The sequence below is a fragment of the Miscanthus floridulus genome, chromosome 6 (assembly GCF_019320115.1).
Source record: "Miscanthus floridulus cultivar M001 chromosome 6, ASM1932011v1, whole genome shotgun sequence".
Taxonomy (NCBI): domain Eukaryota; kingdom Viridiplantae; phylum Streptophyta; class Magnoliopsida; order Poales; family Poaceae; genus Miscanthus; species Miscanthus floridulus.
In genome coordinates this window covers 31167364-31190849 of record NC_089585.1, presented here as the reverse complement: position 1 = coordinate 31190849, position 23486 = coordinate 31167364, and the positions used below count along the sequence as shown (strand labels likewise).

General features: G+C 47.1%; 2 protein-coding genes across 2 annotated transcripts; one reads left to right on the top strand and one right to left on the bottom strand.

Annotated features, from left to right (window-relative positions):
- Window positions 1–378: 378 nt before the first annotated feature.
- Window positions 379–2809, bottom strand: LOC136458014 (disease resistance protein RGA2-like). Its single transcript, XM_066458021.1, has 2 exons — window positions 2554–2809; window positions 379–2449 (listed from the first exon to the last, which is right to left on the bottom strand). The coding sequence occupies exon 2, from the start codon at window positions 2413–2415 to the stop codon at window positions 901–903; it is 1515 nt and encodes a 504-aa protein (XP_066314118.1). The 5' UTR covers window positions 2416–2449; window positions 2554–2809; the 3' UTR covers window positions 379–900.
- Window positions 2810–8500: 5691 nt separating this feature from the next.
- LOC136458013 (cinnamoyl-CoA reductase 1-like) lies at window positions 8501–10992 on the top strand. Its single transcript, XM_066458020.1, has 5 exons — window positions 8501–8624; window positions 9356–9510; window positions 9634–9816; window positions 10142–10494; window positions 10827–10992. Exons 1-5 carry the CDS (start codon window positions 8501–8503, stop codon window positions 10990–10992), a joined length of 981 nt encoding a protein of 326 aa, XP_066314117.1.
- Window positions 10993–23486: the final 12494 nt, after the last annotated feature.

The following is a 23486-nucleotide window of genomic DNA, read 5'->3' as shown; positions in this document are numbered from 1 at the left end:
GCAGGGAGGCCTGCGGCCCTAGGCGCGTGTGGCTAGGGGCCTGGCCGGTTGGTCCAGCCAGCAGCGGACGCAACAGGCAGCCAGTCCTCTCTCTGTAATCACGCGCATGCACGGGCCCCCACATGCCGCATGCACCCCGAACGAGCGGTCGCACACGCTCCCAGGGTGCGGACCCCGCTGTACCTACGCGTCCCTTTTTTTTATTGGGCATAACACGCGTGCGGAGGTGGTCCATCCGTCCGAACGTCCTCAACCGAGCATTAGTGAATTATAAATCATTTTAGCTTTATTCTAATTGTTTTATTAGCTTTGATTAGATTTATAGAAAAACATACTAATATCTAGAATACAAATAAATGCACTTCCAAAATATTTCATGGCTAGATGTTTATATATTTTTCTATAACAAAACTAAAACAACAGTAATACTACATAGCACTGTAGACCACGCACTTTCTGATGTTCTCTACTCCATAATAAAATAGTAAATGAAGAATATTGACTGCGAGAGATGATGCACAGCAGTAGAGGCCAGAGGGCATAGAGAACATGCGCTCACTCACAATTTGCAAGTCACGAGCATTCACAAGTAGAGGGTTCGAGTGCTTGCAACAAACAATTAGCTGGCCAGAACCTGCAGTTAAGCTCTGTCTGGTCGCCTTCTTGTTGAATTTTCTTCTTATTACCAACAAGCTCTGTCTGGTCGCCTAAGGAACTTTCTTGGCGGGTACAAGTATACAACCAGCGCAGTTGAGCTCCATGACTCCGTCCATGTCGCTCTTAAACGAAGGAACGCGAGAGTCCGAGAGCGAGACCGTCCATTTCGCACATGGCCCTTCTGGCTTCCTCCGTTCCCTGCAACCATACGTTGCATTCCATGTCCGTCGTCGTCTCCGTCCCCTAGCCTCCTACATTATTGTTGCTGCCGAAGCCATGAACCAGTTGACCTCTCCTCCTCTTGTTCAGACGTCGTTTCGTGCCGACCACCGGCGCCACGTCGGCACCTCCCTCCATGTCGCACGTTGCGACGTAGCTTGCATACGGAGGAATGCGGGACTGCCACACCAGCACGTCAAAACGCTTCTCGCCGCGGTCTATGACGCCTTCGGAGACCTCCATCATCGTCACCTTCGGGAGCTCGCTCCGTGCCATGCCCGTCGACTTACGCCTGCCGTAGAACACACACGGAGCGTTAGGCGCGTCCTTCATCGGTACGCTGGGGTAGTAATACCCGGTCTTCTCCTCTGGACGACGAGGTCCCCCAGCGGCGGCACCGAGCTGCAGCTCCACCACTCCGGTGGACACCTTCAGCACGCGGCGCCAGGAGCGCGCGCTCAGGTCGGCACGCAGAGCCGCGGCCAGTTTGTTCGCCACCGCGAACGGGGCGAGGTCGGGGATGTTGTTGAACAGCACCATGGCGATGCGCACCAGCTCTGGGCGCTCCTCCGGGTCCGCGCCGCCGAACGAGAGGGCTTTGAATAAGTACCAGAGCTCCTCCCGGCGCGGCGCGCGCAGCCTGAGCGGTGGAACTGTGCCTAGCGCCGAGTGCCTCTCCGTCCTGCTGATGATTATGATCTTGCTCTCCCGGTGCGTGCGGCGGCGCATGGATGACCGGAACCTTCTCCATCTCTCCTCCTCCTCGTCCCCATCGCCGCCGGCGAGGTCAATCACGAATATTGCAGCGGAAGCGGAGTCTATCAAGCCTTGATGACGACCATGGTCGTCAGGGCTCTGTAGATCAAGATCGTCACTTGTTAGATGATGAATCTTGGCGTAGTGATCTCGCACCCTGTCATCGAGACAGGCATGCTCGACCAGCGTCCGCTTCCCAACCTCGTGAGGGCCAATGATCGGGAGGACATCGAAATCTTGCGCAGGCTGTAGCAGAAAGCCGATGATCTGCTCCTTCTCCATCTGCCGGCCAAACATGCACCTCTCCATGAACAGGTAGGCGCAGTACGGCTGGCGGTTGAGGCGGGGGCAGGCACCGAGGAGCACGACGAACTCCTCCTTCATGTCGCTCAACGCAGCTTCAAGGGTGTTCAGCACGGCGGAGATGACCTGCCCGCCCGTGCGAGTGCTACCACTCTCCAGGCGCTCAGCCAAGCCGGCTGGTGACCGGCTCGCCATGGCATGTGATCCTCTGCAGGGATCCACGGCTCGCCTCATGAAGGCGTCGAGCACGTAGGAGCCTCGGCACATCTCTCCCCTCAGCTGGTTGAGCTGCAGCAGCATCGCCCGGTTGCTGACCTGCCGCGCCTCGGCCTCCTCGACGACGACGCGGGCTCGTAGCAGCGCACGCTGCAGCCTGACGACGTCATCGTCGGTGGAGCCAGCCTCTTGGAACTTGCTGATGAGGAAGGAGACCAGCCGGCTGACGATGTCGCTAGCAACTGCAGACAGCAGCACCTCCATTGAGACAGACAGCAGCTCCTCAAGGCCTCAACCCCTACACAGCATACATCAATGAGCGTGTGAACGCGGAAGGACACAGCTCTGGAATTTTATTTGTTCTTGATTTTGGGTGCAGTTAGGATGCCACAACTCACTCACCTGTCGAAGTTGCCGGTGACCCGGTACAGAAAAAGATTGTCAATGTTGAAGCCGCTAGCCGCCGATGAAAAATATTAGCATCCTACCTAATGCTCTGCTAACGGGGTATAACCTGCCCCACACCCGCCCTAACCTGCGGCTGTTGAATACTCGCCCAACCTAACATCGAACCGAGACTGACACAGGTCAGTTGAAAATCAATTTCGGAGATGGTTCGGTCCTCCTAGTGCAAGTATCGGTTAATGGGGTCCATGAAACAATTAAAAAGTACTACTTCATATGTACTTTCCTTGCTTCAGCTACATGTGCAAGTGACTTGGGAGCTGTGCTTCGTTTTTTTATTGTCCATGGTGCGAACCGAAAGTAGGAGTCGCTTTCGCTCTGACATCACACGGTTGGATGTCTACAATGTGCTCGGTTCTGAAGATACACTGCAGCTGCTCTAAGCTCACCCAGTTGGCATCTAGTTGCTCCCATGCATTTAATAGCATTCACCGTGTCCTGACCCTTCCGTTCCAATGCCAATCACTAGTCAACATGAGATACAAATAGAAGACAAAGTCAAAGGACCGAAAATACTCTAGAAGATTTGATACTTGGTCTCTAATTTTCCGGTCCTTTTTATTCTTTTTCACAATTTCTAGCACCTTAACTATTGTGAAAAACATCAATTAACTTGCCATTAGCACATAATAAAAAGAACGTAAATATGTACTGCACTATTGCAAGTCTGCAACCCAAATAGCCTAATGATGTAACACAGTTCCTGCTCTAATTGTATATAAAAATTAGATTAATTGTGAAAGGAAAAAGGAAGCATGAAACGACTATCTAATCTTACCTTTTTGCTTGTTTGGTGATGCCGTGCAGTCGTGACCCGTGACGGTGCTGTCGTCGCCTCTCGCCTCGCCTGTGCTAGCTTGTGTACCACCGCTCGCTCGGATCGGATTGACGACGGCGACGACCAATGGCCGAGCTTGCCGGCTCCTGCTGGATGCGTGTTGCGTGAGCGAGAGGGATGAGGGAAGCGAGAGCACCGCGCAGCTGCGAAAGACGAAGAGTCGCGAAAGCTGACCGCGACGCGCGACAGAAGACGAGACACGATGGATGATGGACCAATCTTTGAATACTGATCGACGCTGGCTGGGCTACTGCTTACTGGGCTATAGGGGGTGCAGCTTATTGGGCTTTGGGGGTGCATATAGGGCCAAAACTTGCATACTGTAAGTTTTTTTTTTGAGAGAGAGGAAGGTAGGCATATTATTTATTTATACAGACATAATGTTTTGAGGTACATGCAATATTTCTGGCCCTAAAGCAGCAATCATATCTCCCTGGCGTCATGTTACATACACTTTTAGCAATAGCATGAGCCTCATTGTTGGAACACCTACCTTCATGCTTGAAGATTACATCCTGAAACAAAGTACTTCTAGTTTTAATATCCCTTAGAATAGAGGAGTAAGCACATAGATTTTGCTTGTGAAGATTCACAATCACTTCAAACAATCTGAAGCTATTACACATTTGCATGCATCAACATCTAGCGCCAAAGATATCGCTTCATTCAGGCCATTGCTTCCAAAGAGGATGGATCAACAAGCCCATTAATGACATTAGCACTAGCAGCAATGTAGTTCCCTGCACTATCCCTACAAATGACTCCAACATGCTCCTTTGTCACCAGATCAGGCCACTACACCATCAGCGTTGAATTTCAAGTAACCTTCAGGAGGAGCTATCCATTTGAGAGCATCTTGTTTAGTCTTCAATGGCATTGCTGCAGTATTGCAAAGCCATGTTGTCGGGGTTACATAACCGGGGTACCCCAAGACACGGTTAGAAAGTCCCTCGAGACGGGCCAACTGGCCACGGCCCGGCAAACCACGGCCTGCCTCGACCTCTCTTCCTCCAAGCTGTATAGGGCCCCGCCTCGACCTTCCCGATCCTCGACCACCACCGGCCTTAGCCGCAGGGGAAGGACAGAAGGTGGGGTGGATGCATTAAATGCACCTAATCGGACGGGACGCGCACGCGCGCACACACACACTCCTCCAGGTATAAAGAAGGACGACCACCCCTCAAACCGCCAAGTCCTGGGGCAGAGCGTCATCCCCTGCTTAGAGTGTGTGTGTGGGTGGGTGGGGGGGCATTGGCCACAGCCCCCAGCCTTGGAGTGCAATTGTTAGTCACTTACTGTTATATTAAAATCCTGAATAGCCCCAACAATGGCCCTTGAACCCCTTCCTCCGTTGACTATGGGGGTGATTGGTTGCCTGAACCAGGGCGTCCGAAGGGGCATCCTGCATCTCTCCGTGCACTTGCGTCATGTTTGGTTGCCCTGCTCGCACCTTTTGCCTGCATCTTTTCATTCGTTTGCCCTCCTCCATCCCTCACGCCTCCGTCTTCTGGATTTCTCCTTCCCTCATGGTGCAGGATGACTTGATTCACCCAGGATGTAGGGACCCATGCGTCAGACACCCAAAAAATTGATGCATGCATGCAACCAAACACAACCCCGTCTCGTACTAGACCAACAGCAAAGACAACCAAACATGACCATTTGCACAAGCTCAACCAAGCTTTTTTGTCCTGCATAGCCTGGCCATCCTGGCTCAAGGCTTGGTCTACAACCAATCGCGCCCTATAGCAACAATGGCCCTTGAACCCCTTTCTCCGTTGGCTATAGAGTTATGGTTCGGTGAATCACTAATTATCAGGGTGCTATGTAATCTTGACACTTTGATCATATCTTCACAACATACCTTCCCAACCAGATCACAGTTTAACAAATTGTCTAATATTAAATAAAACTCAATTAGTCTAACAAGTTTTGACATATACTAAAGCCACTCAACCTAGGCAAAATATGACATAGTTTGATAATATACATAAGCACTAACCTCCGTCTAGGCCGTACCTAGGATTTAGAGGCCCCTGAATAAAATACACGATGGGGCCCTAAAATTCGAGAAAAATCAAAGCATACTTTCACTTAATTATAAAGCTTCAGGATATATATATGGGTCTTACACTACTAAGAACATATCAAATATTAATGCTAAAAGAGTAAAAAGTAGTACTCAAGTAACACACTAGCATCCCTAACAGCTAGCATAGTAGTATCGTGGCACGAGAAAGCAAAATGGCAAAGAGAAAAATGAACAACCCGCGAAGCTAAGTTGCCAAGCAGGCTGGTGGACATGGTCATTGGGCCTTACGTTGGTGAGTTGATCCAATTAACAAACCAGAGATTGCAACTTTCAAGCCCTTTTTGGATATACTACATATTTTTCTATTTAAAATATTAGCTATTATTTATTAGTACTTACTGCAAATTCGGAGGCCCTTAAATTTTGGAGGCCCTGAACACTTGCCCACCTTTGCTCCTGTCAATCTACGGGCCCGCCTCCGTCAACTCGAACACTGCACGTGCTAGCTGAATATTTCTTCAGTGACTCGGGGCTTATTTGGTAGGGATCCAGATTCTCGTAGAAACGTTTCAAATACAGATTCTCTTGATAAACCAGAATCATTTTATGAAACCGTTTGGCTAGTGACTAAATTCTAATTCCAAAAATAGATATAAAAAATCATATGAATAAAAATATGCTTAAAAAAATCTAGAACTTTTTGTGGGTGAAGAATATCTTAAATATGACATTTTTTAATTTGTTGCAACAAAAAAAAGATAATTAGAAAAAAAAAACGTCACCATTGTACGGGAGAAACCAGACATAAAATCCAGCGAAGCCAGCCCGGGGCCGTTTCGCTCGGCCAGGCAAAAAACTCAGATCTAATGTTGACATCCGCTAGTATAGAAATGATTTTTAGAGACGCCTCTTTTTTCTAACGGGAGCGGTTGTCTTAGCACGCCGTTATAACCTTCGCGGGAGGTACTGTAGCTATACAACCGTTGCTATAAATCAATTTTTAGGGGCGGTTCCATTAAAATATCCGCCTCGAAAAATGTATATTTTTAGGGTGGTTCCATTAAAAGAACCGCCTCTGAAAATGCTATTTTCAGGAACGGTTGCTTATGTCAACCGTCTCTAAAAATAGTTGATTTTTAGAGACGGTTTTATTAAGTCAACCGTCTCTAAAAATCGATTTTCAAAGGCAATTGACTAAGTCAATCGTTCTTAAAAATAGTTGCAGCACAAATAAATTCATATATTTTTTAGGTTAAGTCGGATGAAGATAAAATTTATATCAAAATTATAGAGTTTAACGAGATCTAAAACTTTGTAGTTGATAAAATTTTTGTTTGAGATCACTTAGGGTTCAAAATATATAAATTAATTCTTAGATTTTGAATTTTAATTTTTTGAATTTTTCAAATGACCTTGGATGGAGAAATGTTCTATATCAAACTTGTAGTGCTCGACGAGATCTAAAACTGGGTAGATTTAATATTGTTTATGAGTTAAAGTATTGATTATAAGATTCGTAATTCCGGGTGTCAACACCTATTCAAAACATATGAAAAATAAATCTCTTAGCTATGGCCGCTCCTCGACCCTTCGAGCTACATTAAAAATATTTTTTCTTATTTTTATTAGACTCTAAATGATTTTTAAAGATTATTTTTAGAGACGGTTGACTTAAGTTAACTGCCTTTGAAAATCGATTTTCAGGGGCGGTTGTCTCCTCTGAAACCGTCCCGCCCCTGAAAATCGATTTTCAGAGCCACTTATTTTTACAATCACTGGCATAGTAGCGGTTTTAAAATTGTCTCTGAAGATCACTTTTTACCGTCTCTAAAAATATTTTCTGTGCTAGTGATCTATGCTGAGACAATGTGTAAATAATATCTACTCTCTACCAACCGATCCCTGCTCCCCTCCGCATAACGTTTTTTTAACTGACCCCTTTTAGGGCATGTTTGTTTGATCTCAAAATAAGGGGGTTGGAGGGGATTGAGAGGATTAAATCCTCTGCAAGTCAAAATCTCCTCAAACAAACCCCTTCAGGCTTCGTTCGGTTTGCAGGGAAATAATTCCCAGCCAACAGTTTCTTCAATAATTTATATTAGTATGGAACTGTTCCTGGCCTGGAATGACCCGGAACCTCCTAACCGAACGGGGCCTCAACCAGTGCAAAACAAGAGAATCCGTGCCAAACAAAAAAAACCGCGGGAGGAGGTTACATGTTTCCTATTCCACGAGCAAAGTTTCGAGTTGGAGAAGTTTAAAGAGTTGTTTAAAATACTAAATTATTGAAGTTTTTTCTTTTTACCAAAAGTTAAAATATTCATTCATCACAACGTCAAAGCTCCTAGAGGCAGCTCGTGTTGTACTTTTAAAAGTCTCCTGGTCCTCGTGTGATTGTACTTTTAAAAATCAATAGCACCCTGCTTTGGTGTCGAACTTTTAGAGGCAGCTTAGCTATACGTATTTTGTACTAGCTAGTACTATGTGCTTGACTGCTTGCATGCATTTCTGTTTCTCTAAACCGGTCGTGCTTTCGGAATTTGTATCTCCTGTCCTTTCTTCCTCCATGTGAGTTTCATTCTTCCGTGGAGAAATAGACATGCACAAATAGTAGAATCACATGCGAATCATGTCGGGGAGTACCAAAAATTTCTTCTTTCGATTTAGTACAGGGAAGAAAATAAGTAAGATAAACATATGGCCCCGTTCGCTTGGAGGAATTTTAGAGGAATTTGGATGAATCCGGAGGAATTTGTTTGAGAAAAACACTGTTCCGGATAAAAAAAGAAGCGGATAAGCCGGATTTAAGAGTACGCGAACGGGCCCGTTCGCGTACTCTTAAATCCGGCTTATCCGCTTCTTTTTTTATCCGGAACAGTATTTTTCTCAAACAAATTCCTCCGAATTCATCCAGATTCCTCTAAAATTCCTCAAAGCGAACAGGGCCATATGACTCTAATCTAGGATCAGCTTCGTGCGCCAGTATTTCACAGCATCAACCGATCGGATCGAGCATGGTCGAGGCAGATGCTGAGCAGCTTGTCTGCGTGACCGGAGCTGGAGGCCTCATCGGGTCATGGCTGGTCAAGGAGTTGCTCCAACGTGGCTATGTTGTGCGGGGCACCGCGAGGGACCCTGGTGAGTGAGCACGTTGCTAGCTGTGTCTATACATTTTTTTTATAATGACACTCAAAAGAATGTCTCACATGTTATGTATCGGAAGGAAAACAAAGATCAGTACAAAAGATAGATAAAAAGACATAAAACGACCTCTAAGAAATAAGAGTACATCAAAGACTAATATTTATTACATACACGAACGAGTCCTCAACAATAAGAAGGACAAACATATTTACATTATTACTCTGTCTGTTTAATAATATTTGTTTATAGAGCGTGCACTGGTGATGGAGCCGGAAATGCAATTTTAGTCCTTTTCAGTGGGACCAGCTGTAAAAGTTTCTATAAGGCCCTGCAGTTTGGTTCTGATGAATGGAGAGAAATTGAAAAGTAATCTAATACTCCCCGCGTTTCAAATTATAAGTCATTCTAATTTTCTTGATAGTGAAAGCATCTCAAGTTTAACTAAAATTATAGAGAAAATTACAAAGATTTATAAGATCAATAGGGGGGCTCTTGGCCCTTCCTCGCCACCCTCAGTCTTCGCTACTGGCAAGCACGCAAGAACTTCTCTAGGATTTTACTTTCTACACTTAGATGTTATCCGCTATTCAGTATTATCATGATTATCATGGTGTGTTTATTATTCCAGCAAATTGTTTATACATGCAATTTTTTCTTCGCAAAAGTTATACATACATTTTCTTATTTAGATGAATAATATCCTTTTGCTATATGCATGGTGCCAGAGGACTCCAAGAATTCCCATCTGCTGGCACTGGATGGAGCTCAAGAACGGCTATCTCTGTACCATGCTGATGTGCTGGACTACATGTCACTTCGTCGTGCGTTCAGCTTATGTGATGGTGTCTTCCATGTTGCATCCCCGATATCGAATGGTCCTGTCAGTAGTCGTCTACTTCCTCCTATCTATACGCTGTTAAGCTTTCTTTTTCTATAGATAAATATAGTCCAATTCAAGCGGCACACATATAATGCACAATGCAATAATGATGCATGCATGCAGGACCTTGTGCCGGTTGCTATTGAGGGAACAAAGAACATTATGAACGCTGCAGCAGACATGGGGGTGCAACGTGTGGTGTTCCCCTCATCTTATGGAGCAGTCCATATGAACCCTAACAGGAACCCTGATCGGACTGTGGACGAGAGTTGTTGGAGTGACCTTGAGTTCTGCAAGCAAACACAGGTCCACTACTTCTACTATTGTGAATAAAAGGCAATGCACTATTCAATGATTTTAATTTTTTTTGGTGCCCTTAAATAAAATTACCTTAGTGTTATCACATAAAACACTCTGAAAAAATAGGAGACAGTGAAGTGCAGCTAAATAAATATATATGGCGCACAAAGCCTCACAAAATTTTTAAGTGGGACATGTTATTCTATACATAAATATATATGGCTCATAAAACCTCACACAAAATACAATTGTCGTACATACTTGGCCACTTGACTCAATATGTTTAGCATGCATCATTTTTATTGACTTAGTATGTATGATCAAATTACAGAACTGGTATTGCTATGCGAAGACGGTTGCTGAGAAGACTGCAATGGAAGAGGCATCAAAGACAGGAATACAACTACTAATAGTCGTCCCATCAGTGACAATATGCGGAATGCTACAATCAACATTAAACTTAACTTTATCCGAAGTCGCCACCTACATGAAGGGCACAAAGAAGGCATACTCGAACGTAGTCGGCACATATGTCGATGTGCGGGATGTTGCCCTTGCTCATATTTTGGTGTATGAAGATCTGAGCACGCATGGGCGGTACCTCTGCATATGTTACATGCTACATCAATTGGAGTTTCTTCAAATGATGAGAGAGCTTTTCCCACAATACATGATCACCACCAAGTAATTATCTGCAGTTCTTGTTATGATTTCAAATAGACATCCTTTATTTGAAATGCAATGTTTGTCTAATCTATGCTATTCTTTTTAAAATGTTTATGATCTCAAAACTAACTGGTTAGCATTAAAACAAGGTGTGGGGTTCCCTCGCCCCCCACCACCACAACCACCAAAATGTATCTAAAAATACTATCACCTGAGAAACTTAACTTCCTCCTCTTTCCCGCAAAGATATATATATATATATACACACACACACACACACACACGTCATCATTTAGTATTTGGCTTTGCGGATTTTAACTTTTCCTTTGTTTGTCTAACAATTTAATTAGATGCAAGGATGAAAACAAGCCAATGATCAAGCCTAAGTTCTCCACGCAAAGGCTCAGTGCTCTGGGTATGAAGTTCACTCCTTTGAAAGAGAGTTTATACAACACAGTGGTCAGCCTACAGGAGAATGGTCATATCCCCGTACTGCTACATAAGTCATCCCTGTGAGAAACAAGGATATAAAAAAATGGATTTCAACAAGATGGCGGCAATGCCTTAGTTGGTATTCTTGGACTATGTATGAACATGAAAAGACGATTCCTAAAGTAAATAGCCACTCACATAGTTCAACAAAATAAAGGCAAACTTGAAGCTGGTGTTCAATATCTTTTTTTTAAAGCAATTGGTGTTCATATATCGTTATTTTCTTGAAACTTATCCTTCAATATCAGTATATTACAATATAATGTCCAAGCACACGAGTACCCAATTTTTTTTTATAATTCAAACCAATAATAGTCAAGTTTTCTTGTTAAAAAAACATACGACAAAGGCACTATGTTGTCACCAAGTGTTCTCACTTGGACCGGTTTAAGCACACTTCCTTGCTTTTGTCAAAATAATCAAAATCTAATCCCCAGATAAATCGGTTCATGGACGACACCGTTGTGGGAAAGATTGTAATGCCCAAGGAATCATTGTGAAGGGAATCGTGACGCCTAAGAGGGGGGAGGTGGTGAATTAGACAACTTAAAATTCTAACTCTAAACTATGACTTCTTTTTCTAACCTTAGCAAAACCTATGCAAAAGACAAACTATCTAAATCTGCAACTACGGTTTTGCTAATGTGTTGCTACCTCTACCGCAAAAGGAGTAATGCAATCAATGTAAATGCGGAAGCTAAAGAGCAAGGTAGAGATATGCAAACTCCCGTCGATGACTCCGGTATTTTTACCGAGGTATCGAGAAGCGCGCAAGCTTCCCCCTAGTCCTCGTTGGAGCCCCTCGCAAGGAGTCCCTCGCAAGGGCCAAGCTCCCGGTCGGGTAACTCCGTGGATAGCCTCGGACCTTCCCCACGCGCAAGTGGGTCTCCGACGTGCCTTCCGGCAAGCCTCTCCCGGATACTCCCTGCCGTCTTTTCTATCAAGCTTCCGGCCGAAACGCCGCGGCCTTGTTCCCTCCGGTACATGGTGGCGGCCACACCACAAACACGGTTGGTGTGATCTCGCAAGACTACAAGCCCCTCCGATGTACAACAATGGTGCGCGCAAGCACCGAGTGGTAAGAGGTATGCAAACCTCACTAAACACTAAGCCTAAACCTAGAGCAAGCGCATAAGCGGTGGTCTAATCAACCTAAGCACTTCGCAAAGCACCTACGTTAATCATCTAATAAAACACTAAGCACTATGCAAGTGGAGATCACTAAAATGGTGTATCAACACCATTGGTATGTTTCCTTAGCTCCACTATACTGTAATGGCCGGTTGGAGGTTGTATTTATAAGTCCCACTGAGAAAGTAGCCGTTGGGGATGAAATCACATTTTTCTGCTACTGACCGGACGCTGGAGTCGTCCTGATCAGACGCGTCCGGTCGTCCCGACCGTTGGAGCCACGAACAACTGATCGGACGCTGCCAGCATCCGATCACTTGCCACAGGATGCGTCCGGTCGCAAGTTCGCCGCTCTAGAACCTCTCTGTACTTGATCGGACGCTGCTGTCCTACGTCCGGTCAGTTTTGCCGCCAGCGTCCGGTCACTTGCTGAGTGTGTTGTCGGACTGATGAACAGTGCCATCGATGCGTCTGGTCGATTCACTTGTTCAGCGTTCGGTCGTTGCTTGCTGATGCCGAGCCACTAATTGGAGCGTCCGGTCACTTTTCTCTAGCGTCCGGTCATTTCTGTGAGCTCGTTTCTTCGTGATCTTGCGCATGGCTTGGTTCCTATCTTCGTGCTTGGACTTTGCTTGATATCTTGGGTCTTCTCTTGTGCTCCTAAGGTCTTGCTTGTGGTGTTGATCCTCAGATCATCATGTCGCCTTTGTCCAAGTCACATCTTGCACCCTATTGAACTACAAAACAAACACTTGCAAATTCATTAGTCCAATTTGGTTGTGTTGGTCATCAAACACCAAAATCCAAAGTAAATGGGCCTAGGGTCCATTTTTCTTACAATCTCCCCCTTTTTGGTGATTGATGACAACACAACCAAGGCAAGCAAATAATAGAATTTTGATATTTTAAAAACTACCTACTTGCTAGGATGCAATGCAAGAGGCAAGATTATATGATGCTAAAAGATACTACTTGTAAGATTACATAAAAACTTATCTTGCCCTTGCAAATATCCCCATGTGGTATTATGGATTTAAGCCTTGCTTTCTATAAATTTTTCCCATTACATAGGCTAATCCATAATCCACTATCCTCCCTTTCTCGGACCATTACTACAAATTAATGCTTGCTTTTGGTCCTCTAAATTCTCCCCCTTTGGAATCAAACACCAAAAAGGAAGACATTAGTAGCACAAGGGAGGGTCAAATTTTGTGATCCTTTGTGTGTAGAGTGAAATAGATCATAAAATTTGACTCTCACATTATATAGACTAAACTCCCCCTAAATATATGCATACATATGATAGAAGGCAAAGCATATGCATAATTGGCAAAGTATTGCACAAGGGAATTTAATCTATATATTGCATGGATAAATCATATAAATATCCAAATAAAATCAACATGATGATATCAGTTTAGAAATACCACATGTGGAAATCAATTTGATTTCTACCATTTGCAATAGATGGTGGATGTTTGAAGTATGATGCTTAACTCTGGGGACTCCATTTTCCTTGCAATGAGACTACTGCACACATGATAAGCTTGAAAAGGTGTTAGTCTCAAAGCATCCAACTTGTAGATTAACCTCCCCCTATATTTATGCACACAAGTGTGGGATACTTGTAGAAGTCATACACATTGATTTGAGAATCAATAATCCTACTTGAAAGATGACTTCTCATGAATGTGAGAATCATTTTCGAAGATGATATTTGGGAGAAATTATCTACAATTTAGTCTTTGGCACATATTAGATGTACAATCAAAAGACAAGCTATGTGCTGTGCTCCTAAACAATTTTAAACCATGTAGGTTTGCTCAAGGGTTAAGAATGAAACCGAGCAAATGTACCATAAGATATGCCTAGTGTATGCATGACAAAAGATATAAGCATGCAAATGCAAACATAGTCATAAAAAGTGACTAGATGCTATAAGATGCCGATTTATAAGAAATACCACTTGAAGAAAGTACCAATTGAAAGTAATAACATCTAGTTACCTAACATAGGAAGGGAAATTTGGATCCATAGTATTCACTAACCCACTTGGCAATGATTTTGTCCATAATGATTCACCCTATGAAATGCACCCATACTTTGCTAAGTCTCTAAATTCCCCGAAGTCCATTGGACTTCTCACTTCCCTTTCGGGATCCAAACCTTCTTGGTGCTCTTCATGTTGGAAATGATTTCCTTTGGCACCCAAAAGCGTTTGACCCCATTGTTGGCTTGCTTGTTCACCTTGATGGCCACCACCTTGTCATTTTTCTTCTTCTTCAAAAGATAAGGTGTGGAGGCCTTCTTGTCCACCTTATTGGTGTAGGTGTTGGAGAGCTTGCTTGTTTGCTTCTTCTCTTTCTTCTTTGCTCCTCCCCCATTCTTCACCTTGCACTCATAGGACTTGTGACCTTCCTTGTGGCACACATAGCAAACCACGGTTTGTCCTTCATCAAGCTTCTTCACTCCCTTGATGGTGTTATCTTGATGAAGTTGGGCTTGCTTCACCTTACCTTTCACTTGAGTCAAGTCCTTGGTGAGGCGAGCTACTTCTTGCTTGAGTTGCTCATTCTCCTTTGCAACCTCTTGTGTGCATGTATCTACAATAACTTTCTCAATACAAACTTGGTTGCTACAAAGATGAGTCTAAACATAAATCATTACAAGAAGTAGAGGCATCCTTTTTAGACATGTTAAAGATAGAGCTTTTCTTTTTAGATGCCTTGGTGGGTGTTGTACTAACGGCTTCAAGCTTAGCAACTTTATTAGTTAGCTCATCACAATGTTTGCACATGGTTTCTATTTTAGCAAGCAAACTTTTATAAGCATCTTGTGAGCTAGCTAACTTTTCTTTTAATCTTTCATTTTTCTTTATAAGTTGCTCATCATTGATTGTGCATGCATTTGTTGTTGCACTAGCCTTAAGTTGCTCAATTTTAGTAGATAGTTCAACATTGAGATTAGCAAAGTTCTCATATTGTTCAAGCAAAGTTTTATATGCTTCTTGTGAACTATCTAGCTTCCCTTTTAATTTTTCGAGCTTCTTTTGTTGACTAGTGCAAACTTTAGCATAATTAAGATTTTGTTGCATAATTTCATCATAAGAAGGCATTTCATCATCATTACCACTCTCACTAGAGGATGAGCTTTCGTTACCTCGTGCCATAAGGCACATACGAGAAGAGCTTGATGATGAGTGCTTGCGGCCTCGCCTCTTATGATGGTGTTCTTCTTCACTTGAAGAATCATCCCATGACTTTATTGATATGAGGGCTTGGTTCTTGCATGCCTTTTTTTCTTTATCTTGGGTGTGGTCTTGTTTAGATAAACTTCCACAAAGTGCCCCAACTTGCCGCATCCATAGCATCCTCTCTTTCTTTGCTCATTTCTTTGATTGGTAAAAATGAGATCTTGAATTTGGATGGGCACACCCTTGACATTGAGCCTTTGGATCATCTTCTCCACCTTGTTGATAAGTTTGATTGATTCTTCATTAAGGTCAGAGGTGGAGGAGGAAGATTGATCATCACTTGAATCTTCATCATCATCATTATCATCCTCATCTTCTTCTTCATCTTCACCTGAGAAGCTTGAGCTTGAGCTTGTCTCAACTTGCTTGCCCTTCATCTTCTTTTTCTCGCTACATACGAGAGCTTTGCCTTTGCTTGATGAAGAGGCTTCTTCTTGACCCATCTTGCGTGACATTTTAAATGCCACTATCTTGCCAATGACTATTCCCAGGGTAATGGTGCTCAAGTCCTCCATATTGTGAAGGATGGTAATGATGCTTGCATATTTCTTTTGTGGTAACACGGAGATGATCTTCCTCACGATGTCCATATCATCTAGCTTTATTAATCCTATTGAATGGAGCTCATTGATAATTAGATTCAAACGAGAATATGTATCACGAACAAACTCATTATCATTCATTGTAAAGGAATCATAATTTTATTTAGCTAGACAATGTTTTTGCTCATGGACATTAGATGTGACGTCATGGAGCTCTTGAAGTTTTAACCAAATTTCATGTGTCGTATTTAAAGTGAATACTTGGTTAAATACATCCATGCTAAATGATTCAAACAAGCAATTCTTAGCTCTAGCATTGAAATGCATTTCTTTTTCATCACTCTTTGTGGGTTTTTCGAGATTCTTAATGGGTTTCATCCCGTCACAAGTGACTCTCCAAACTCCCAAATCAATCGCCTCAAGATAGCAAGCCATTCTAGCTTTATAATAGGGGAAGTTAGTGCCGTCAAAGTGTAGAGGCCTAGAGGTATCCATCCCAACCACTCTAAATAGCGTCAGCTCAACGGCGGTTAAGCCAAAGGTCCAATTTGAGCCAACTGGCTCTGATACCAATTGAAGGGAATCGTGATGCCTAAGAGGGGGGGTGAATTAGGCAACTTAAAATTCTAACTCTAAACTATGGCCTCTTTTTCTAACCTTAGCAAAACCTATGCAAAAGACAAACTATCTAAATGTGCAACTATGGTTTTGCTAATGTGTTGCTATCTCTACCGCAAAAGGAGTAATGCAATCAAGGTAAATGCGAAAGCTAAAGAGCAAGGTAGAGATATGCAAACTCCTGTCGATAACTCCGGTATTTTTACTGAGGTATCGAGAAGTGCGCAAGCTTCCCCCTAGTCCTCGTTGGATCCCCTCGCAAGGAATCCCTCGCAAGGGTCAAGCTCTCGGTCGGGTAACTCCGTGGATAGCCTCGGGCCTTCCCCACGCGCAAGTGGGTCTCCGACATGCCTTCCGGCAAGCCTCTCCCGAATGCTCCCCGCCATCTTCACTATCAAGCTTTCGGCCGAAACACCGCGGGCCTTGTTCCCTCCAGTACACGGTGGCGGCCACACCACAAACGTGGTTGGTGTGATCTCGCAAGACTACAAGCCCCTCCAATGTACAACAATGGTGTGCGCAAGCACCGAGTGGTAAGAGGTATGCAAACCTCACTAAACACTAGGTCTAAACCTAGAGCAAGCGTATAAACGGTGGTCTAATCAACCTAAGCACTTCGCAAAGCACCTACGCTAATCGCTTAATAAAACACTAAGCACTATACAAGTGAAGATCACTAAAATGGTGTATCAACACCTTTGGTATGTTTCCTCAGCTCCACTGTACTATAATGGCCAGTTGGGGGTTATATTTATAAGCCCCACTGAGAAAGTAGCCGTTGGGGACAAAATCCCGTTTTTCTGCTACTGACCGGACGCTAGAGTCGTCCTGATCAGACACGTCCGTTCGTCCTGACTGTTGGAGCCGCGAACAACTAATCGAACGCTGCCAGCATCCGGTCACTTGCCACCGGGCACATTCGGTCGCAAGTTCGCCACTCTGGAACCTCTCTGTACTTGATTGAACGCTGCTATCTTGAGTTCGATCGGTTTTGCCGCCAGCGTCCGGTCACTTGCTGAGTGTGTTGTTGGACTGATGAACAGTGCCATTGGTGCGTCCGGTCGATTCACTTGTTTAGCATCCGATCGCTGCTTGCTGATGCTGAGCCACTGATCAGAGCGTCCGGTCACTTTTCTCCAGCGTCCGATCACTTCTATGAGCTCGTTTCTTCATGATCTTGCGTACGGCTTGGTTCCTATCTTCGTGCTTGGACTTTGCTTGATATCTTGGGTCTTCTCTTGTGCTCCTAAGGTCTTGCTTGTGGTGTTGATCCTCGGATCATCACGTCGCCTTCGTCCAAGTCACGTCTTGCACCCTATTGAACTACAAAACAAACACTTGCAAATTCATTAATCCAATTTGGTTGTGTTGGTCATCAAACACCAAAATCCAAAGTAAATGGGCCTAGGGTCCATTTTTCTTACACATTGCCCCAAATCATAGGGGAAGATCATAAGCGCATATAGCATAAAATCAATTTTCAACAAAATAAAAAGGTATATCCGGTAGAATTGTAACAGTAGAATACACCCCTTATCAATATGCATGCATTTTCCTGATATGCTATAGGGATGGCGAGAAGAGATATTTTACATAATTACATACAAGAGTTGTCGGTGTTTCGTACAAGCACCGGCTAGTAAATTTATAGTAATGCGTGTTAGGCCCGGATGGTGCGCTAAATGACACAAGATTTATACTGGTTCGGGCCGAATGTCCCTACGTCTAGTCTATTGCTGCTCATGTTATTAGCACCAAAAAATAGTTCATAGTAGGGGGTACAAACGATCGAGAGAGGGACTGGTCCCAAGTCTCTGATGGAAGGGTCAAAAGGAGGCCAAGAGCTTGGTAGCAGCTTGACTGTGTGTGTTGTGTATTGTGCCGTCAAAAGTCGGTCCCTTTCAAGGACGAAGCGCGTCCTCTTTTATAGATGAAGGGGACGGCTTTACAAGTGAGAGGGCTAGGGTGCGTACGCTACCTAGCCTTGTTGTTCACGTCTACCCAGCCTTGTTGTCCATTTCGGTGGGTGCGAAAGGATGATAAGCGCCTACAATACCGTCAATGCAACCGTGGAATGTCAGGATGGCTATAGAGTACTGCCCCGCATAGGGTATGGACTTTGGTATAGTGGTTTTGACTTATGAGCCTCGCCCAGCCTTGCTCCACACGCCTTCTGGTTCCTATGAGTCTCTGTTGAAGGGACGCAGGGTCGGGGTCTGGAGTAGCGCTGTGGGCAAGGTCTTCCGATTGGAGAGGGCATCCGGAGGCTAAAGCGAGCCCTCCGATCTGGTGGACCCGAGGGGCCGAGAAGCAAACACCGCTCCCCTATGATCATAACATGGTGACCGCACATCCGTCATTCGTGGAGGACGCGAGTCCTTTCCTAGACCGTAGTGGTTGTCGCATATCTACGTCGGGTTCCGTGTCTCAGAGCTGAAGGCGGCGCCTACAACTCTACAGGGCGAAGAGCACGCACCCGCAACACTTTTTAGACTCTGCTACGTCCGGGAGGGTCTAGAGCACCCATCTCGTCATTCCCTGGTAGTACTTTTCCTGCCAAGGCACAGGGTATGGTCCTTGAAGCCACGGTTGACCCAAACATCTTGTCCTACCCTGCACCTATCATCGTGAGGGAACGGGGAGAGGTTGTCAGGCAAGACGAATCCAGTCCTTGGACATCGAGTGAGGCGAGGTTCATCCTCGGACATCGGGTGAGGCGGAGTCCAGTTGTTATCCTTTGGGCGAGACTGAGCCCATCGCTCGGGGGTCGGGCGAGGTGGAGTCAATCCCTAAGCTCTCAGGCGAGGCAGAGTCAATCCCTAAGCTCTCGGGCGAAGCGGAGCTGGCCCTTATCCCTCGAGCGAGACCGAGCCTAGCCCTCAGGGGTCGGGCGAGGCAGAGTCTATCCCTAACCCCTCAGGCGAGGCGGAGCTAGCCCAAAGGCGTCCGATGAGGCGGAACCAAACTCCCATCACTTGGGCAAGAGATGCAGCGCGCCCTTGTCCGTCCAGAAGTTTTTAACGTTCGATGGTTATCGGTTCCACCTCCTAGGGTACCCCGGTGTTAGGTCCCCGATAGTATCCCCCAAGCCTCTGGGCGATTCAGACAGAATTGTCCGAGGGGGTGCTTTCAATTTTGTCAGAGTTAATTTGCCAGAGGGTGCGCGTGAGCGCACCTGATGGGTGTAGCCCCTGAGCCCTCGAGTGACTCGGATGGAATCGTCCGGGGGGTAGTATCGGACCCTTCGCGGGTAAGGCTGAAGAACTTGGTTTTTTGTCGACGGGATTTTTTTAAGGGGATCGTGGTATTCCGTTCGTGGGAATTTTACTCAGTTCTGGCCTGGCTGGGTCCTGACTGCGGATCAAGGCCCTGGTGACGCTTGCGTCTTTGAGTTCTAGTTTCTCATGGGCCCATCCTTCATTGGGACGGCCATTGAGTTGGTTTGGGCCGACCCCCGGTCGTTATGGGCCCAGACGGATTAGAGAAGAGATTTTCCTAGTCCACGTCCCCTTTGCGGGAAAAGAGTCCGGTCGCTTTGGGAAGGCGAACCGTCCAGCGCAATTTTGGTGGGAGAGGATAGGGATCACGGGCGTGTGTCCTGTGACATGACGCGATGGTGCACGTGGCAGGCCCAGAGATCAAGGCGGACGGTTGCCCTTCTCGCATCCGTTGCCCCTATAAAACCACGGGGTTCGCCCCCAGGGCTTTGTATTTTGTCCCCTTGCCATCGCATCTAAAACCTCCACCGCCAATCGCCCTAGCCTCCTGCGCCCGCGCTGCCACCGCCATCAAACTTGCTGCTGCCTTCTTCTCCGTGCTGCTCCTGTTGTCGCAATGGACCCAGGGTACAAATCCAACATCTCCGTTCGGCGCCTGGAGGGCCTCGTCTGCCGAGGCCTCCTTTGCCCATTGATCGCCGCCTAGGAGTGGTGATTGCCTAGTGAGGAGGAGCCATAGCCGCCTGAAGGGTACGTCATGTCTTTTGCTCACTTCCATGAGCAAGGATTCGCCATGCCCGCCCATCCATTTTTTTAGGGATTGCTAGACTATTATCAGGTGGAACTACAGCACCTTTCCCCCAACGGGATCCAGCACATTGCGACATTCGTTGCCCTATGCGAGGGGTTCTTAGGGATCGATCCCCACTTTGACCTGTGGCGGTATATCTTTGTCGTTAATCTGGTGAAGAGGCGGGTCGGGCAGTAAGAGTTGCATGCGTCGGTGGGGTGCGCCAGCATCCACCTCCGCAACAACCGAGGGAGGATGTACCCACTAATGCGTTTGTCCACCTCCAACAAGGGGTGGCATTCACAATGGTTTTATATCAAGAACGACGCCGTTGCCCCTTGCCAGCTTTCACCGGGCGCTACATCTTGGAGGCCCCGAGGTCATGGGGGTGGGGCGTCCTGGGCAAGAGGAAGAAGCAACTCAACAGCCTTCTCGCTGCCATCCAAACTCTAAAGCAGAGGGGCATGAAGGGGTCAGGGATCATCAGCGCCTACCATGCGAGGTGGGTGGCGCCGTTGATGGCGCGCGCACTTCCCCTATATTAGATGGTGCCTGAAGCGTCGTTTGAAGGGACGGTGCTCGTCGACGAGGTGCTCCCTTCCTCTAAAGTGGCGCAACGAATCAAGGAGGCGATGGAGCCCACGAAGGACTCTGCTAGCGCTGTCCTTGACTTCGTGTATCTGGTGCCAGGGCATCCCCCGATGCGACCAGAACCAGGGTTTGTTGACTTCATAAGTTTTCTTGCCTCTTGCTCCTTTCTTCTCTTGTAATTTTTGATCCTCTGATGTTAACCTTGGGATGGCAGGACCAGCCGGGGGGACTGCACTTCAAGGATAGCCCGGCTCCATTGCTGAAGGACCCAACCTAGGCGATAGCGAACCGCGCCGCTGCTGGTTGGGACAAGAAGACTCGGGAGCTTGCGAAGAAGAAGGCGATATAGAAGCAGCAAGCTCGAGATCGAGGAGAGGAGACAAGCAGTGAAGACGATGATGATGATGACGAGTTGGATGAGGAAGCAGCCGGCATGGATTGGGGTGACCTGGTGAATGAGGACTCGTTGCCCCCACAGGGACCCTTCTCGTTCCACACGGAGGGAAGCGAGTCTACGGGAGTAGTGGAGCCGGGCCCACCCCTAGGTCCGGTGGGAGCCGGTGGATCCACTGCTACCCTCGGGGTGCCGGCAGAGGATCGATGGACGGGAGAGGTTAGATCCAAGACCGTCCCTGCAGTGCTGGTGGAGGGGGGCAGCTCTGACGCCACGCCCCGAGAGGTGATGGAGAGGAGCGGCTCTGGTGCTGCGCCCCATGAGATAGTGGAGGGGAGCGGCTCCGACGCCGTGCCCCGAGAGGTGATGGAGGGGAGCAGCTCTAGTGCTACGCCCCATGAGACGGTGGAGGGGAGTGGCTCTGACACCGTGCCCTGAGAGGTGATGGAGGGGAGCAGCTCTGGTACTGCGCCCCATGAGACGGTGGAGGGGAGCGTCTCCGACACCGCACCCTGAGAGGTGATGGAGGGGAGCGGCCCTGGTGCTACACCCCATGAGATGAGGGAGACGAGCCCCCTTGCCTCAGAGTAGGGGGTAGGCTCGAAATGGTCTCGCCCGCATGAGTTGGAGCAGGGGTCCGGGGGTTCGTCCCCAAAATGTACCCGCCGCTCGAAAGCGTCAGAGTATGTCATCAACTCCCCTCGTTGTTCCCTTTATTTTTCTGTTCCGATCTTACGCTTCTTCCTCTTTTGCAGATTCTTGCGACGGGGCCACCCTCTAGGGCCGGTGCCTAAGAAGAGCCTCGCCCTTCAGACAGGATGGCTCGTGCTGCCCGACGTCGCCCCTGTTTTGGGCAGGAGCATCGCGGCCTCGTTGGCCGATCCGGCGGCGCCCGTGCCCTTGGTGGTTGCTGAACAGGTGATTGCAACCGCGTCAGGCTAGGAGCAGCCGGACGCAGCCGTGGTCGTGTCCGAGGGGGTGGTGCAGTCCGCACCTCCGGTGGCCACAGAGACGGCGCTCGATGTGGATCGGGTGGAGTTGGTGCGGCCACAGTGGCGTCTGAGGGAGCGGCGCAGTACGCGCCACTAGAGGTCCATGGGGGAGGCCGCGACCATGGTGGCCTCCGAGGTGGGCCGAACGGGGGAGGATACGGCTGGTGGGTCTTCAGGCATCTTGGCGGTGGTGGGAAGGACTCGCCGGCCATCGCCCCCAGCCCTGTTGTCGTGGGGCAGCCATTCCCCTACACGGAGCAAGCCGACGCTCCATTGGATGGATGCTCGGGATCCATCGTCGGCTCTATTCTCGCTGATGTTGCCTAGAGTGTGGAGTGGGAGAACCTTGACATCGGGTTCTTGGCCGTGATCAATGCCTTAAACTAGGCCAATGGAGCCCTACACAAAATCATCATTCCTTCTAGCCAGGTGTTCGCCTTGTTCTCCTCCTTTTCGTATCCTTGTGTTTTCGTGTTTTTGATACCAGTCTTCTTTTTAGAATCTTGCTGCCCGTAGCCGGAACAAATCTCGGTTTCTCCACGAGCGAAAGGCGGAGTGGGACCACCTTACTGAGGAGGCCCAGCTACGAGGAGATGTGAGCACGAAGCTTGCTGTCGTCCAGCAGCGGGAGGCCAAGGCGCGTCATGACGTGGAGGAGTTCCATGCGATGTTTGAGGATTTGTCGGCGAGGATGAAGCTAGATGAGGAGGAGATCGCCAGGCTCCGAAAGGAGCGAGATGAGCTGCTGTAGAAGAATGCCACGGCTAGTGAGCGGGCCAGTGAGCTCCTGGCGGAGCTACAGACGGAGCAGGACCTCAAGCTAAAGGCTAAGGAGAGGTCCGTGACGCTATAGGAGAAGGCGAACCAGGATGCCGTGGTGGTCGATCGGGCCATCCGAGAGCGCGACGAAGCACGTTGGGAGGCCGAGGCATGCCGAGCGGATCTTGGAGTCAAGGTGGCCCAATGGCTGGATGCTAAGGAAGTTTCTG

Coding starts and splice junctions, on each gene's coding strand:
- LOC136458013 (XM_066458020.1), top strand. CDS start 8,501: ATGGTCGAGGCAGATGCTGAGCAGCTTGTCTGCGTGACCGGAGCTGGA. Junction 9,511..9,633: donor CCCCGATATCGAATGGTCCT/GTCAGTAGTCGT, acceptor GCATGCATGCAG/GACCTTGTGCCGGTTGCTAT. Junction 10,495..10,826: donor CAATACATGATCACCACCAA/GTAATTATCTGC, acceptor CAATTTAATTAG/ATGCAAGGATGAAAACAAGC.
- LOC136458014 (XM_066458021.1), bottom strand. CDS start 2,415: ATGGAGGTGCTGCTGTCTGCAGTTGCTAGCGACATCGTCAGCCGGCTG.